The sequence below is a fragment of the Salmo trutta genome, chromosome 21, assembly GCF_901001165.1.
Source record: "Salmo trutta chromosome 21, fSalTru1.1, whole genome shotgun sequence".
NCBI lineage: Eukaryota > Metazoa > Chordata > Actinopteri > Salmoniformes > Salmonidae > Salmo > Salmo trutta.
The window spans coordinates 1,656,688-1,674,994 of NC_042977.1; the positions used below are offsets into that span (position 1 = coordinate 1,656,688).

At 44.6% G+C, this 18,307-nt stretch overlaps 1 protein-coding gene across 4 annotated transcripts in view; it reads right to left on the bottom strand.

Annotated features, from left to right (window-relative positions):
• The window catches only part of efr3a (EFR3 homolog A (S. cerevisiae)), a 243,809-nt gene that overhangs the window by 77,254 nt on the left and 148,248 nt on the right, over window positions 1-18,307 (bottom strand). For all 4 annotated transcript variants that reach the window (XM_029703945.1, XM_029703942.1, XM_029703944.1 and 1 more), the window contains one exon: window positions 15,800-15,970. In XM_029703945.1, the coding sequence (XP_029559805.1) occupies window positions 15,800-15,970 (171 nt within the window). The remainder of the gene's footprint in view (window positions 1-15,799; window positions 15,971-18,307) is intronic.

The window sequence follows — 18,307 nt, forward strand, 5'->3', positions numbered from 1 at the left end:
TAATTTGGGGCTAATTTACCATCTGACTCTGAGGAAGTGGAAACTCAAAACCCTTTAGCCAGATAATTAAAGGGATACTTTGAGATTTTGGCAATGAGGGCCTTTTTATCTACTACCCAGAGTTAGATGAACTAGTGGATACCATTTTTATGTCTGTGTGTCCAGTATGAAGGAAGTTAGAAGTAAGTAGTTTTGAGAGCAAATGCTAAGTAGAGTTAGCGCTATGACTGGAAGTATATGGATATATTCTAGCATGCATGGTATCCATGAGTTCATCTGACTCTGGGGAAGTAGATAAAGGGCCTCAATGCGAAAAGCCCAAAGTTTCTCTTTAAATATAATTTCCTGCTAGTTAGCCGTGTAACAGAATAATCTAACAGTAAATGTAGGCCTACTGTCTTAAAATACTTTGCAGCATATGATGTTGCCTCTATAAAGGCCTATACAATCACCTCGAATGACAATATGGGCTTCCAGTGCTCCATAGATACTTCAGGGTTAATCGGTACTAAAATGGTCAATATGGAGAGTTGGGACAAAAAAATTCTTACCTACAGAAAGCTGGTTGTGACTAGATGGAGTACAGCTACGGATGAGATTTACCATTGAACAACAGCAAAACTTTGGACTTAATCTTTTGAAGCCAGACCACGACTTGATGCTTTTCGTTGTTATGGCGATAGCTATCGACAGTTAGGTTAGTTAGATAGCTAGTGTCCCTCAACTATGACAAAAAATATACTTTTAACCATTGTATATTTGTTTACCCATTCATCTAGTGTTCATATGGATATTACAGTGACATGACAATTAGCTAAAGTTACTGCCCTCAGGAAGCACGAAGACAAGCTGGAGCGAATTACTAGTGTTTTATCGAGGTGCTTGCCGACGTGAGGTGCTTGCACTGGGCAGCTGTATCACGGTGTCGCTAACCTGGCCAATTTTTTCTCTCCCATGATTTTATTGCAAGTAGGATAATAGCCAACACAAGAAATAACTAATATTGATAACCATCTAGATGTCATCTTGATACAAGCATGAACAGCAAAAACACCAGGACACAGTGTCCTTCAATCCAGCATGACATGCACTGCTGTCTGGGCTGCAACGTTGTGGGACGTTAGCCTAGTGTTGTAGCCAATATCAGGGGGACAGTCACAGTAAGCACACACATACAATGCATACAAGCAACAGCACACCACTCATCATTACTTTCATCAAAAATAAAGAATCGTACATTTTACTAACTGAAAATGTCCAATTATTTTGAGTAAAACTAACAGTGAATAGTAGTTCAATGGTAAATCTCGTCCTTAGCTGTACTCCAAAAGTCACAGCAAAGGGTCACAAAATGCAACTAAAGGTTGTGATTATGTAGGCAAGGGCTGGTCCTGCATGTCTGTTGCATGCACAGCCCAAACTTCCAAGTGCTTATTTGACTCATTAAGTATGCCACTTTATTTGATAGCATTATTTGAAAGGATTTAAAGGGTTAGTTTAAGAGTTGGGAAAACAGGTTAAGCGGGTCATGAGATTGATGTAGTTGAAGATTTTACGCACGTGCCAACACAGTGCTGCTTAAGGCTGAAATACACTACACTGTATGTATGTATGTATGTATGTATGTATGTATGTATGTATGTATGTATGTATGTATGTATGTATGTATGTATGTATGTATGTATGTATGTATGTATGTATGTATGTATGTATATACGAATCACGAAATTGGGGTGAAATTGGGGTGAAAAAGGGGTAAAAAAAAAGAAAGGTGTGTGTGTGTGTACGCACGCACGCACGCACGCACGCACGCACGCACACACACACCTTTCTTTTTTTTGCCCCTTTTTCACCCCAATTTCGTGATATCCAAATTGGTAGTTACAGTCTTTTCCCATTGCTGCAACTCCCGTAGGGACTCGGGAGAGGCGAAGGTCGAGAGGCACGCGTCCCCCGAAACACGACCCTGCCAAGCCGCACTGCTTCTTGACACACTGCTTGCTTAACCCGGAAGCCAGTCGCACCAATGTGTCGGAGGAAACACTGTACAACTGACGACCGTGTCAGCGTGCATGCGCCTGGCTAGCCACAGGAGTTGCTAGAGCGCGATGGGAGAGTTTGACGATGGGCCAAACCCTCCCCTAACCCAGACGACGCTGAGCCAATTATGCGGCACCTCATCGGCCTCCTGGTCGCGGCCGGCTGCAACACCGCCCGGGATGGAACCCGGATCTGTAGTGATGCCTCAACCACTGCGATGTAGTGCATTAGACCTCTGCGCCACTCGGAAGGCCCACACAACACAATTTTTGCCCAGTCTATAGGCTCTAACTATAAAGCCAAATCGTAGTGACCTAGCAATCGGTATAGTACATACAGTGGGGGGAAAAAAGTATTTGATCCCCTGCTGATTTTGTACGTTTGCCCACTGACAAAGAAAGGACCAGTCTATAATTTTAATGGTAGGTTTATTTGGACAGTGAGAGACAGAATAACAACAAACATATCCAGAAATACGCATGTCAAAAATGTTATAAATAGATTTTTTGATAGCCCTATATAATACAAAACAGAGCAGGATAAAGCCAGATATACTGTAAGAGGACAACAAGCTTCTTTTGAGCCTAAAATGAAGAAAAGCTGTGCAATTTTGTAGGTGGAGATCCTCCCTCAGTTTACAAGGCTTAGCATTTTATAATATAGATATTACCAATTGACCATAGAAGAACTGGAAATATTGCAGACTGTGGCTTTAACACTAGAAGAGCATAAATCAGTAATTTGGACTGCTCATGAATTAAAAAATGTATTACTCTGCCATTTTTAAAGTCATTTCCTGCAGTCCTTGACTTTTCCTAAATACGTTTATAGCACACACTGTCGTTGTTAGAATCTTAATATCACAAACAGAACTGAAGTTATATCCAGTTTTAGGAGGGCATGTCCTTTTTTTAATGATTTTCCCCCATTACCCCTCCTTCTCCCAATAGTTGAAGGTGCCATGCCCAGTTGATAATCACCTGAGAACAGGGCGGGCCATTCTATTGTATTAATCTATTCTAATTATAATCTCAAAACGGTATGTAACCCATATCAGTCTACCGAATCCAAGGAGTCTTATCAGTCTAGTCAGGCCTACTTGGAGTACACAGTGAGAGCGTGCATAATTTACAATGGCAAGAAGACCAAGACGAATGAACGCACATGCTGCGTTAGCATTGCTACAAAATCTGAATGAAAACGACTCCGACGGAAGAAATGAATCATGACATCTCTGGTGATTATTCTTCTGACTGCCGTCAAAAACACTTATATTCATTATAATGCCATTATTGCTTTTGTGCCAATTTTCACTATTTATAAAGCACACTTGGTGCTTATAGTGATGTTTAGCCTACTGATGTTTTCATCATGTGTTGCTGACCGTGTGTCTTGGTGGTTTGGGTATTTATTTGTATTTTTTTACCGACTTTACCGACTTCCGGTTTGGAGCGAGCAGTTGCACTTCTCTTGGCTCCACAGGTAATATTACACTTCATTACATTACAACGGTTTGATTTGTTTGATCTGAGCAATTTTTCTTAGCTAGCTACATAGCCGTCTTTGTATCAAAGATAATTGTGTAGTTTAGAGTAATTAGAGTATTATCGAGGTTAGCTATTTTCGTCCTAACGTAGTCATCACTGCTAGCTAGCTAGTCAACACTGCTAGCTAGCCAACTAGCTAACTTCTACCGACTAGCAGCACTGTAGAAACTATTACATTACAACGGAACGACTTGATTAGTTTAGTGTTAGTATTGGTTAGCTAGCTACATAGTTGTCTTTGCTGTCTTTGTATCTAAGATAATTGTGTAGTTTAGAGTAATTATCGAGGTTAGCTAGCCAGCCGCGACGCCGTTGTCCAGACTCCAGACTTAGTCATCATCAAACCCACTGCTAGCTAGCCAACCGTTACCGACTAGCAGCGCTGTAGATACTAATACATTACAACGGAACGATTTGACTAGTGCAGTGTTGGCTAGCTAGCTACATAGTTGTCTTTGTCATAGCTTGATAATTGTGTAGTTTAGTAATTATCGAGGTTAGCTAGCCAGCTATTTCCGTCCCCCGCGACGCCATTTTTCAAAACCTAGCCAACTACTACCGACGAGCAGCATTGTAGAAACTAAATACATTACAAAGGAACGCCTTGATTGTGTTATGTTAGCTAGCTACAAAGTTGCTTTTGTATCATGACAAGGTGTAGTACTGAAACTATCGAGGTTACCTAGCCAGCTACACGTTCAAACAAAGTCAACAACGCAGCCACTGCTAGCTAGCCTACTCCACCAGCCAGCAGTACTGTATCATTTTCGTCATTTTAGTCAATAAGATTTTTGCAACGTAAGCTTAACTTTCTGAACATTCGAGACGTGTAGTCCACTTGTCACTCCAATCTCCTTTGCATTAGCGTAGCCTCTTCTGTAGCTTGTCAACTATGTGTCTGTCTATCCCTGTTCTCTCCCCTCTGCACAGGCCATACAAACTCTTAGCACCGCGTGGCCGCTGCCACTCTAACCTGGTGGTCCCAGCGCGCACGACCCACGTGGAGTTCCAGGTCTCCGGCAGCCTCTGGAACTGCCGGTCTGCGGCCAACAAGGCTGAGTTCATCTCAGCCTATGCTACCCTCCAGTCCCTAGACTTCCTGCCGCTGACGGAAACATGGATTAACACAGATAACACTGCTACTCCTACTGCTCTCTCCTCGTCTGCCCACGTGTTCTCGCATACCCCTAGAGCATCGAGCCAGCGGGGTGGTGGCACTGGAATCCTCATCTCTCCCAAGTGGACATTCTCTCTTTTTACCCTGAACCATCTGTCTATCTCCTCATTTGAATTCCATGCTGTCACAGTTAACAGCCCTTTCAAGCTTAACATCCTTATCATTTATCGCCCTCCAGGTTCCCTTGGAGAGCTCATCAATGAGCTTGACGCCTTGATAAGTTCCTTTCCTGAGGATAGCTCACCTCTCACAGTTCTGGGTGACTTTAACCTCCCCACGTCTACCTTTGACTCATTCCTCTCTGCCTCCTTCTTTCCACTCCTCTCCTCTTTTGACCTCACCCTCTCACCTTCCCCCCCTACTCACAAGGCAGGCAATACGCTTGACCTCATCTTTACTAGATGCTGTTCTTCCACTAATCTCATTGCAACTCCCCTCCAAGTCTCCGACCACTACCTTGTATCCTTTTCCCTCTCGCTCTCATCCAACACTTCTCACTCTGCCCCTACTCGGATGGTATTGCGCCGTCCCAACCTTCGCTCTCTCTCTCCCGCTACTCTCTCCTCGTCCATCCTATCATCTCTTCCCTCTGCTCAAACCTTCTCCAACCTATCTCCTGATTCTGCCTCCTCAACCCTCCTCTCCTCCCTTTCTGCATCCTTTGATTTTCTCTGTCCCCTATCCTCCAGGCCGGCTCGGTCCTCCCCTCCTGCTCCGTGGCTCGACGACTCACTGCGAGCTCACAGAACAGGGCTCCGGGCAGCCGAGTGGAAATGGAGGAAAACTCGCCTCCCTGCGGACCTGGCATCCTTTCACTCCCTCCTCTCTACATTCTCCTCTTCTGTCTCTGCTGCTAAAGCCACTTTCTACCACTCTAAATTCCAAGCATCTGCCTCTAACCCTAGGAAGCTCTTTGCTACCTTCTCCTCCCTCCTGAATCCTCCTCCCCTTCCTCCCTCTCTGCGGATGACTTCGTCAACCATTTTGAAAAGAAGGTTGACGATATCCGATCCTCGTTTGCTAAGTCAAACGACACCGCTGGTCCTGATCACACTGCCTTACCCTGTGCTTTGACCTCTTTCTCCCCTCTCTCTCCAGATGAAATCTCGCGTCTTGTGACGGCCGGCCGCCCAACAACCTGCCCACTTGACCCTATCCCCTCCTCTCTTCTCCAGACCATCTCCGGAGACCTTCTCCCCTACCTCACCTCACTCATCAACTCATCCTTGACCGCTGGCTACGTCCCTTCCGTCTTCAAGAGAGCGAGAGTTGCACCACTTCTGAAAAAACCTACACTCGATCCCTCCGATGTCAACAACTACAGACCAGTATCCCTTCTTTCTTTTCTCTCCAAAACTCTTGAACGTGCCGTCCTTGGCCAGCTCTCCTGCTATCTCTCTCAGAATGACCTTCTTGATCCTAATCAGTCAGGTTTGAAGACTGGGCATTCAACTGAGACTGCTCTTCTCTGTGTCACGGAGGCTCTCCGCACTGCTAAAGCTAACTCTCTCTCCTCTGCTCTCATCCTTCTAGACCTATCTGCTGCCTTTGATACTGTGAACCATCAGCTCCTCCTCTCCACCCTCTCCGAGTTGGGCATCTCCGGCGCGGCCCACGCTTGGATTGCGTCCTACCTGACAGGTCGCTCCTACCAGGTGGAGTGGCGAGAATCTGTCTCCGCACCACGTGCTCTCACCACTGGTGTCCCCCAGGGCTCTGTTCTAGGCCCTCTCCTATTCTCGCTATACACCAAGTCACTTGGCTCTGTCATATCCTCACATGGTCTCTCCTATCACTGCTATGCAGACGACACACAATTAATCTTCTCCTTTCCCCCTTCTGATAACCAGGTGGCGAATCGCATCTCTGCATGTCTGGCAGACATATCAGTGTGGATGACGGATCACCACCTCAAGCTGAACCTCGGCAAGACGGAGCTGCTCTTCCTCCCGGGGAAGGACTGCCCGTTCCATGATCTCGCCATCACGGTTGACAACTCCATTGTGTCCTCCTCCCAGAGTGCTAAGAACCTTGGCGTGATCCTGGACAACACCCTGTCGTTCTCCACTAACATCAAGGCGGTGACCCGATCCTGTAGGTTCATGCTCTACAACATTCGCAGAGTACGACCCTGCCTCACACAGGAAGCGGCGCAGGTCCTAATCCAGGCACTTGTCATCTCGAGTCTGGATTACTGCAACTCGCTGTTGGCTGGGCTCTCTGCCTGTGCCATTAAACCCCTACAACTCATCCAGAACGCCGCAGCCCGTCTGGTGTTCAACCTTCCCAAGTTCTCTCACGTCACCCCGCTCCTCCGCTATCTCCACTGGCTTCCAGTTGAAGCTCGCATCCGCTACAAGACCATGGTGCTTGCCTACGGAGCTGTGAGGGGAACGGCACCTTCGTACCTTCAGGCTCTGATCAGGCCCTACACCCAAACAAGGGCACTGCGTTCATCCACCTCTGGCCTGCTCGCCTCCCTACCTTTGAGGAAGCACAGTTCCCGCTCAGCCCAGTCAAAACTGTTCGCTGCTCTGGCACCCCAATGGTGGAACAAGCTCCCTCACGACGCCAGGACAGCGGAGTCAATCACCACCTTCCGGAGACACCTGAAACCCCACCTCTTTAAGGAATACCTGGGATAGGATAAAGCAATCCTTCTAACCCCCCCTCCTAAAAGATTTAGATGCACTATTGTAAAGTGGTTGTTCCACTGGATATCATAAGGTGAATGCACCAATTTGTAAGTCGCTCTGGATAAGAGCGTCGGCTAAATGACTTAAATGTAAATGTAAATTTTGTCGTTGTAAGAAGAAGCTGTTACAGTGTTCCAACACATACAGTGCCTTTGGAAAGTATTCAAACCCCTTAACTTTTCCCCCAAAAATGGTGTTACAGCCTGAATTTTAAATGGAATAAATGTAGATTTTTTTGTCACTGGCCTACACCCAATGCCCCGTCATGTAAAAGAGTAACTATTTTAAACAAATGAATTAAAATGAAAAGCTGAAACGAATCTAAATATTAAACCCCTTTGTTATGGCAAGCCTAAATAAGTTCAGGAGTAAAAAGTTGCTTAACAAGTCATATAATAAGTTGCATGGACTCTGTTTAACATGTTTTTTTGAATGACTACCTCATCTCTGTACCAGACACATAAAATTATCTGTAAGGTCCCTCAGTCGAGCAGTGAATTTCGAACACAGATTCAGCCACAAAAAAACAGAGGTTTTCCAATGCCTCGCAAAGAACGCCAACTAAAAAAAATCAGACATTGAATATCTCTTTGAGCATGCTGAAGTTAAATTACTTGTTGAATACATCCAGTCACAATAAAGATACAGGCGTCTTTTCCTAACTCAATTGCCGAAGAGGAAGGAAAGCACTCAGGGATTTCACCGTGAGGGCAATGGTGACTTTAAAACAGTTACAAAGTTCAATGACTGTGATGGGAAATAACTGAAGATGGCTAAACACCATTGTAGTTACTCCACAATACTAACCTAATTGACAGAGTGAAAAAAAGCCTTTACAGAATAAAAATATTCAAAAAAATGCATCCTTGATTGCAGCAAGGCGCTAAAGTTATACTGCCAAAAATGTGGCAAAGCAATTCACTTTTTGTCCTGAATACAAAATGTTATGTTTGGGGCAAATACAATACAATACAATACATTACATTACTGAGTACCACTCTCAATATTTTCAAGCATGGTGGTTGCTGCATCATGTTATGGTTATGCTTGTCATCATTAAGGACTGGGGAGTTTTTCAGGATAAAAAAAGACAGAATAGAGCTAAGCACAGGCAAAATCCTAGAGGAAAACCTGGTTTAGTCTGCTTTCCACCAGACACTGGGAGATTAGTTCACCTTTCAGCAGGACAATAACCTAAAACACAAGGCCAAATCTACACTGGAGTTGCTTACCAAGAAAGCAGTGAATGTTCCTGAGTGGCCGAGTTACAGTTATGACTTAAATCTACTTGAAAATCTATGACCTGAAAATAGTTGTCTAGCAAAGATCAACAACCAATTTGACAGAGCTTGAATAATTTTTAAAAGAATAAATGGCCAAATTTTGCACAATCCAGGTGTGGCGAGCTCTTTGAGACTTAAGACGCCAGCATGCTTCGGTTCGCCTTACCAAACTTGGCTAGGCGAACCGAACGAGTGTGCTAGCATACACCCTTAAAAGACCTTTGCTTGAAAAATGGCAATAGTACTGTTTGTCCATCTTGAGACATTTTATCATTAATTTTGATGTTTTTGCAGAGGAGATGTTAGTCACGCAAATTCTAATTTGTTTGGTGCAGTATTTCTCAAGTGAAAAAATGTGCATGAAAACGAGTCTTCTCTCGCTGAATGACAACAAACACTTAATTGAAGAATCCCTACGGTTGACCAATCACCAACGAAGGGGTGCAGACTTCAGCTACCGATTTCATCTTGCCTCAAGAAAAAGACGCATGTGCACGAACAGCTGAAAAAAATCTTGCCGAAGACCAAAACGAACAAAAACGTCAAAAAATGTTGTTTCGGAAGGGAAGCATGTGGACGCCTTTACCCCAAAAGACTCACAGCTGTAATCACTGCTAAAGGTGATTCTAAAATGTATTCACTCAGGGATTTGAATATTTAACACATTTTTCGACTTTTTAAAAAAATAAAAAAAATTCTTCCACTTCAAAAGAGTATTTTGTGTGGATTGTTGACAAAAAAGACAATAAAATCAATTTTAATCCCACTTTGTAACACAACAAAATGTGGAAAAAGTCAAGGATTGTGAATACTTTCTGAAGGCACTGTATGCTTTTTGTTTCATAGTTGTAACAAAGGCACTCCACAAATAAAATTGATTGAACATTAGAATTTTGGAGTTTGTGGTATTTTGTTTTAACATATAGCCTACAGTAACATAAACTAATGAAACTGATAGTGTTATTTGAAATATACACTCAGTGGCCAGTTAATTACATCCAAGATGGCATAGCAGTCAGACGTCCTTTGTCCTCGTCTTGTCGTGTCCCGTATATATACACTGCTCAAAAAAATAAAGGGAACACTAAAATAACACATCCTAGATCTGAATGAATGAAATAATCTTATTAAATACTTTTTTCTTTACATAGTTGAATGTGCTGACAACAAAATCACACAAAAATAATCAATGGAAATCCAATTTATCAACCCATGGAGGTCTGGATTTGGAGTCACACTCAAAATGAAAGTGGAAAACCACACTACAGGCTGATCCAACGTTGATGTAATGTCCTTAAAACAAGTCAAAATGAGGCTCAGTAGTGTGTGTAGCCTCCACGTGCCTGTATGACCTCCCTACAACGCCTGGGCATGCTCCTGATGAGGTGGCGGATGGTCTCCTGAGGGATCTCCTCCCAGACCTGGACTAAAGCATCCGCCAACTCCTGGACATTCTGTGGTGCAACGTGATGTTAGTGGATGGAGCGAGACATGATGTCCCAGATGTGCTCAATTGGATTCAGGTCTGGGGAACGGGCGGGCCAGTCCATAGCATCAATGCCTTCCTCTTGCAGGAACTGCTGACACACTCCAGCCACATGAGGTCTAGCATTGTCTTGCATTAGGAGGAACCCAGGGCCAACCGCACCAGCATATGGTCTCACAAGGGGTCTGAGGATCTCATTTCGGTACCCAATGGCAGTCAGGCTACCTCTGGCGAGCACATGGAGGGGCGTGCGGCCCCCCAAAGAAATGCCACCCCACAACATGACTGACCCACCGCCAAACCGGTCATGCTGGAGGATGTTGCAGGCAGCAGAACGTTCTCCACGGCGTCTCCAGACTCTGTCACATGTGCTCAGTGTGAACCTGCTTTCATCTGTGAAGAGCACTGGGCGCCAGTGGCGAATTTGCCAATCTTGGTGTTCTCTGGCAAATGCCAAACGCCAAATGTCCTGCACGGTGTTGGGCTGTAAGCACAACCCCCACCTGTGGACGTCGGGCCCTCATACCACCCTCATGGAGTCTATTTCTGACTGTTTGAGCAGACACATTCACATTTGTGGCCTGCTGGAGGTCATTTTGCAGGGCTCTGGCAGTGCTCCTCCTGCTCCTCCTTGCACAAAGGCGGAGGTAGCGGTCCTGCTGCTGGGTTGTTGCCCTCCTACGGCCTCCTCCACATCTCCTGATATACTGGCCTGTCTCCTTGTAGCGCCTCCATGCTCTGGACACTACGCTGACAGAGACACAGCAAACCTTCTTGCCACAGCTCGCATTGATGTGCCATCCTGGATGAGCTGCACTACCTGAGCCACTTGTGTGGGTTGTAGACTCCGTCTCATGCTACCACTAGAGTGAAAGCACCGCCAGCATTCAAAAGTGACCAAAACATCAGCCAGGAAGCATAGGAACTGAGAAGTGGTCTGTGGTCACCACCTGCAGAACCACTCCTTTATTGGGGGTGTCTTGCTAATTGCCTATAATTTCCACCTGTTGTCTATTCCATTTGCACAACAGCATGTGGAATTTATTGTCAATCAGTGTTGCTTCCTAAGTGGACAGTTTGATTTCACAGAAGTGTGATTGACTTGGAGTTACATTGTGTTGTTTAAGTGTTCCCTTTATTTTTTTGAGCAGTGTATATATTTACATATTTTCTTCGCATATCTTTTTTATATATTTTTTTCAATCACCTATCCGGACCCATTTAACTGCCGATGCGGAGCCCCACCGGGCCTTCACTACAGGACTACCGACGTTATCTGCCCGAGGGAGTTATCCAACTGGCCCCTCCGTCGCGACGCAACCTGAACGCCCATCTGCGGCCCTCTAATCGTTAGCTGTCTTATCGGCTGCTATCTGAATAGGTCTATCGGACAATTTTCTTGGGCCACTATAACTATAACTATTTTGCCAATTGGATTGGTCCCCTCTACCACACGGAACCCCACTAATCTACCGACGGATACGCACGAGGTGGCTAAAAACAGTTCATCTTCTGCCAGCTTGCTACCCATGGCCCGGCTAGCTGTCTGAATCGCCGTGACCCCAACCAACCTCACTACTCACTGGACTCTTATGATCACTCGGCTAAGCATGCCTCTCCTTAACGTCATTATGCCTTGTCCATTGCTGTTCTGGTTAGTGTTTATTGGCTTATTTCACTGTAGCGCCTCTAGCCCTGCTCATTATACCTTAACCAACCTTTCAGTTCCACCACCCACACATGCAATGACATCACCTGCTTTCAATGATGTTTCTAGAGACAATATCTCTTTCATCATCACTCAATGTCTAGGTTTACCTCCACTGTATTCACATCCTACCATACCTTTGTCTGCACATTATACCTTGAAGCTATTTTATCGCCCCCAGAAACCTGCTCCTTTTACTCACTGTTCCGGACATCCTACACGACCAATGTAGGATGTCCTAGCCGTGTCTGAATCCTGGCTTAGAAGACCACCAATAACTCTGAAATCTCCATCCTTAACTACAACATTTTCAGACAAGATAGAACAGCCAAAGGGGGCGGTGTTGCAATCTACTGCAGATATAGCCTGCAGAGTTCTGTCCAACTATCCAGGTCTGTACCCAAACAATTTGAACTTCCACCTCTCTAAAAACAAGTCTCTCACCGTTGCCGCCTGCTATAGACCACCCTCTGCCCCCAGCTGTGCCCTGGACACCATATGTGAACTGATTGCCCCCCATCTATCTTCAGAGCTCGTGCTGCTAGGTGACCTAAACTGGGACATGCTTAAAACCCCAGACATCCTACAATCTAAGCTTGATGCCCTCAATCTCACACAAATTATCAATGAACCTACCAGGTACCACCCCAAAGCCGTAAACACGGGCACCCTCATAGATATCATCCTAACCAACTTGCCCTCTAAATACACCTCTGCTGTTTTCAACCAAGATCTCAGCGATCACTGCCTCATTGCCTGCATCCGTAATGGGTCAGCGGTCAAACGACCTCCACTCATCCTTGTATAACGCTCCCTGAAACACTTCTGCGAGCAGGCCTTTCTAATCGACCTGGCCCGGGTATCCTGGAAGGATATTGACCTCATCCCGTCAGTAGAGGATGCCTGGTTATTTTTTTTAAAGCATGCCCCATTCAAGAAATTTAGAACCAGGAACAGATATAGCCCTTGGTTCTCTCCAGACCTGACTGACCTTAACGAACACAAAAACATCTTGTGGCGTTCTGCATTAGCATCGAACAGCCCCCGTGATATGAAACTTTTCAGTGAAGTTAGAAACCAATATACACAGGCAGTTAGAAAAGCCAAGGCTAGCTTTTTCAAGCAGAAATTTGCTTCCTGCAACACAAACTCAAAAAAGTTATTGGACACTGTAAAGTCAACAGCACTGCACCCCCCCACAGCAACTCGCCCAAGCCTTCCCCATTTCTCATTCTCCCAAATCCAGTCAGCTGATGTTCTGAAAGAGCTGCGAAATCTGGACCCCTACAAATCAGCCGGGCTAGACAATCTGGACCCTTTCGTTCTAAATTATCTGCCAAAATTGTTGCAACCCCTATTACTAGCCTGTTCAACCTCTCTTTCGTGTCGTCTGAGATTCCCAAAGATTGGAAAGCAGCTGCAGTCTTCCCCCTCTTCAAAGGGCGGACACTCTTGACACTAACTGCTACAGACCTATATATATCCTACCCTGCCTTTCTAAGGTCTTCGAAAGCAAGTCAACAAACAGATTACCTACCATTTCGAATCCCACCGCACCTTCTCCGCTATACAATCTGGTTTCAGAGCTGGTCATGGGTGCACCTCAGCCACGCTCAAGGTCCTAAATGATATGTTAACCACCATCGATAAGAAACAATACTGTGCAACCGTATTCATTGACCTGGCCAAGGCTTTCGACTCTGTCAATCACCACATCCTCATCGGCAGACTCAATAGCCTTGGTTTCTCAAATGATTGCCTCGCCTGGTTCACCAACTACTTCTCTGATAGAGTTCAGTATGTCAAATCGGAGGGCCTGTTGTCCGGACCTCTGGCAGTCTCTATGGGGGTTCCACAGGGTTCAATTCCTGGGCCGACTCTCTTCTCTGTATACATCAATGATGTCGCTCTTGCTGCTGGTGAGTCTCTGATCCACCTCTACGTGGACAACACCATTCTGTATACTTCTGGCCCTTCTTTGGACATTGTGTTAACAACCCTCCAGACGAGCTTCAATGCCATACAACTCTCCTTCCGTGGCCTCCAACTGTTCTTAAATACAAGTAAAACTAAATGCATGCTCTTCAACCGATCGCTGCCTGCACCTGCCCGCCCGTCCAGCATCACTACTCTGGACGGTTTGACTTAGAATATGTTGACAACTACAAATACCTAGGTGTCTGGTTAGACTGTAAACTCTCCTTCCAGACTCACATCAATCATCTCCAATCCAAAGTTAAATCTAGAATTGGCCTCCTATTTCGCAACAAAGCATCCTTCACTCATGCTGCCAAACATACCCTTGTAAAACTGACCATCCTACCGATCTTCGACTTCAGCGATGTCATTTACAAAATAGCCTCAATACCCTACTCAATAAATTGGATGCAGTCTATCACAGTGCCATCCGTTTTGTCACCAAAGCCCCATATACTACCCACTACTGCGACCTGTATGCTCTCGTTGGCTGGCCCTCGCTTCATACCCGTCGCCAAACCCACTGGCTCCAGGTCATCTACAAGACCCTGCTAGGTAAAGTCCCCCCTTATCTCAGCTCGCTGGTCATCATAGCAGCACCCACCTGTAGCACACGCTCCAGCATGTATATCTCTCTGGTCACCCCCAAAGCCAATTCCTCCTTCGGCCGCCTCTCCTTCCAGTTCTCTGCTGCCAATGACTGGAACGAACTACAAAAATCTCTGAAACTGGAAACACTTATCTCCCTCAATAGCTTTAAGCACCAGCTGTCAGAGCAGATTACTTCACCTGTACATAGCCCAATTATAATTTAGCCCAAACAACTACCTCCTCCCCTATTGTATTTATTTATTTATTTATTTTGTTCCTTTGCACCCCATTATTTCTATTGCTACTTGCACTTTCTTCCACTGCAAATCTACCAAATCTACCATTTAAGTGTTTTACCTGCTATATTGTATTTACTTCGCCACCATGGCCTTTTTTTGCCTTTACCTCCCTTATCTCACCTCATTTGCTCACATTGTATATATACTTATTTTTCTACTGTATTATTGACTGTATGTTTGTTTTACTCCATGTGTAACTCTGTGTTGTTGTATGTGTCGAACTGCTTTGCTTTATCTTGGCCAGGCCGCAATTGTAAATGAGAACTTGTTCTCAACTTGCCTACCTGGTTAAATAAAGGTGAAAAAATAATAATAATTACGTACACCAATCTAGTACCGAGTTCGACCCCCCCCCCAGAATAGCCCGAATTCGGCCTGCAGAATAGCCTGAATTCTTTGGGGCATTGATGTTGCTCAGTTGGTATCAAGGGACCTAACATGTGCTAGGAAATCATTCCCCACATCATTACACCACAGCCACCAGCCTGTACCATTGACACCAGTCAGGATGGGGCCATGGGCTCATGCTGCTTCCGCAAAATCCTGACTCTGCCACTAGCATGACGCAACAGGAAATGTGTTAAGTCAGATACATGAAATTGGGCATGCCATGAAAGACCTTAGACCGCTGCTCCTGAGTGGCGCAGCTGTCTAAGGCACTGTATCTCAGTGCTAGAGGTGTCACTACAGACCCTGGTTCGATTCCAGGCTGTATCACAACCGGCAGTGATTGGGAGTCTTATAGGGCGGCGCACAATTGGCCCAGCGTCGTTAGGGTTTGGCCGGGGTAGGCCGTCAATTGTAAATAAGAATTTGTTCTTAACTGACTTACCTAGTATAATAAAAAAAATAAAAAAAGTGAAATAAAGGTTAAATTAAAAAATTAAATGGGCATATGAATGTTTTGTGTGGACCCTAGGAAGAGTAGCTGTCATGACTAACAGCTAATGGGGAACCAAAATAACAAATGCAATGGGCATGTTAGGGCAACTAACCGATTGTCTGGATGATGGCATTCTGGACAATGCGCTCCTCGCTCTCCTTGACCCGTCCGGACGAGGACACGCTGGCGCCGGAGTTCCGCCTGGAGTTCTCACCCAGCTCAAAGTCTACACTCATCCGCAGGTGCTTGAGCAGGGTGTTGAACACCTCCAGTACCGTAGGGCCTGATGATACACATACACACACACAGACACACACAGGCAAGCACACACACAAAGACTCACAGACACACAAACACGCAGACACACAAGCAAGCACACACACACACAGTTAGGGACTGCGATCAACATACCATCTGGTCACCAAAGACTATTGGATTCTATTATCACATATAAAAGCTTGTAAAACTATACAATCACCAAGGAATACTACATACTAATATACATACATATTAATACTACTATAATACTCCATATTCTAGCACAATACAATAAAACATCACCAGGGTATATACTCCACCATAGTACAGTAATATATTATATAATATACAGTTTGGACACACCTACTCATTCAAGGGTTTTTCTTTATTTTTGAGTATTTTCTACGTTGTAGAATAATAGTGAAGACATCAAAACTACGAAATGGCACACATAGAATCAAGTAGTAACCAAAAAAGTGTTATACAAATCAAAATATATTTTATATTATTTAAAGTAGCCACCCTTTGCCTTGATGACAGCTTTGTACACTCTTGGCATTCTCTTGTCCAGCTTCATGAGGTAGTCACCGTGACTGCATTTCAATAAACAGGTGTGCCTTGTTAAAAGTTAACTGGTGGAATTTCTTTCCTAATGCATTTGAGCCAATCAGTTGTGTTGTGACAAGGTAGGGGTGGTATACAAAAGATGGTCTTTTATCAAATAGGGCTAAGTCCATATTATAGCAAGAACAGCTCAAATAAGCAAAGAGAAATTACAGTCCATCATTACTTTAAGACATGAAGGTCAGTCAATCCGGAAAATGTCAAAAAACGTTGAAAGTTTCTTCAAGTGCGATCGCAAAAACCATCAAGAGCTATGATGACTCTGGCTCTCATGAGGACCGCCACAGGAAAGGAAGACCCAGAGTTACCTCTGCTGCAGAGGATACATTCATTAGAGTTAACTGCACCTCAGATTGCAGCCCCAAAAAATGCTTCACAGAGTTCAAGTAACAGACACTTCTCAACATCAACTGTTCAGAAGAGACTGCGTGAAATCAGGCCTTCATGGTCGAATTGCTGCTAAGAAACCACAAATTTGAGACTGTTGGTTCCAACCGCCGTGTCTTTGTGAGAGACAGAGTAGGTGAACGGATGATCTCCGCATGTGTGGTTCCCACCGTGAAGCATGGAGGAGGTGGTGTGATGGTGTGGGGGTGCTTTGCTGGTGACACTGTTGGTGATTTATTTAGAATTCAAGGCACACTTAACCCGCATGGCTACAACAGTATTCTGCAGCGATATGTCATCCCATCTGATTTGCGCTTAGTGGGACTATAATTTGTTTTTCAACCGGACTAGGACCCCAAAACACACCTCCAGACTGTGTAAGGGCAATTTGACCAAGAACAAGAGTGATGGAGTGTTGCATCAGATGACCTGGCCTCCACAATCACCCAACCGCAACCCAATTGAGATGGTTTGGGATGAGTTGGACCGCAGAGTGAAGGAAAAGCAGCCCGCAAGTGCTCTGTACTTGTGGGAACTCCATCAAGACTGTTGGAAAAACCTTCCAAGGTGAAGCTGGTTGATAGAATGCCAAGAGTGTGCAAAGCTGTGGTCAAGGCAAAGGGTGGCTACTTTTAACAATCTCAAATCTCAAATATATTTTGATTTGTTTAACACTTTATTTGGTTACTACATGATTCCATATGTGTTATTTCATAGTGTTGATGCCTTCACTATTATTATACAATGTAGAAAAGTGTAAAAAAAGAAAAACCCTTGAATGAATAGGTGTGTCCAACCTTTTGACTGGTACTGTATATCATCAGCCTGGTGGAACCAGCCTGATGGCTACGTTCACCAAGTGGATTAGAATGCTGAACGCAGCTATCAAGCTGGTTCCACCAGGATAACATATCCTATACTGTACAAACAATACAAGCATCACCAGTGTATAGAAAGACCCCATGAAATAGGAAATTAGACCGTGCTATTTCCCATTTATTTAGGGTTGAGGCATATCACAAGATGATGTGGGATGTGGACCAGTCTTGACATTTCACCACTTTTGGGGTCTGGAAATATCTGACAAAGTATTTGATTTTAGACAGATATTTTTGAGTCAAGAAGCACAATGGTCCTAATCCTAATGATCCATAGAAAGACAACTTGATTGAAAAATGACCAGCACTTGAAAATTAAGTATTTAAAAAATTCATCATACTCAGCCGTCAGACTGACGGCTTACGTCAATAACTCAAATATACAATTTATTTGCAAGTGCTGGCTGTCTTTTTTATTCAAGTCAGATTAACCCTGGGCTACAGCAACCAAGTCTTACTTACAGAATTTGAGC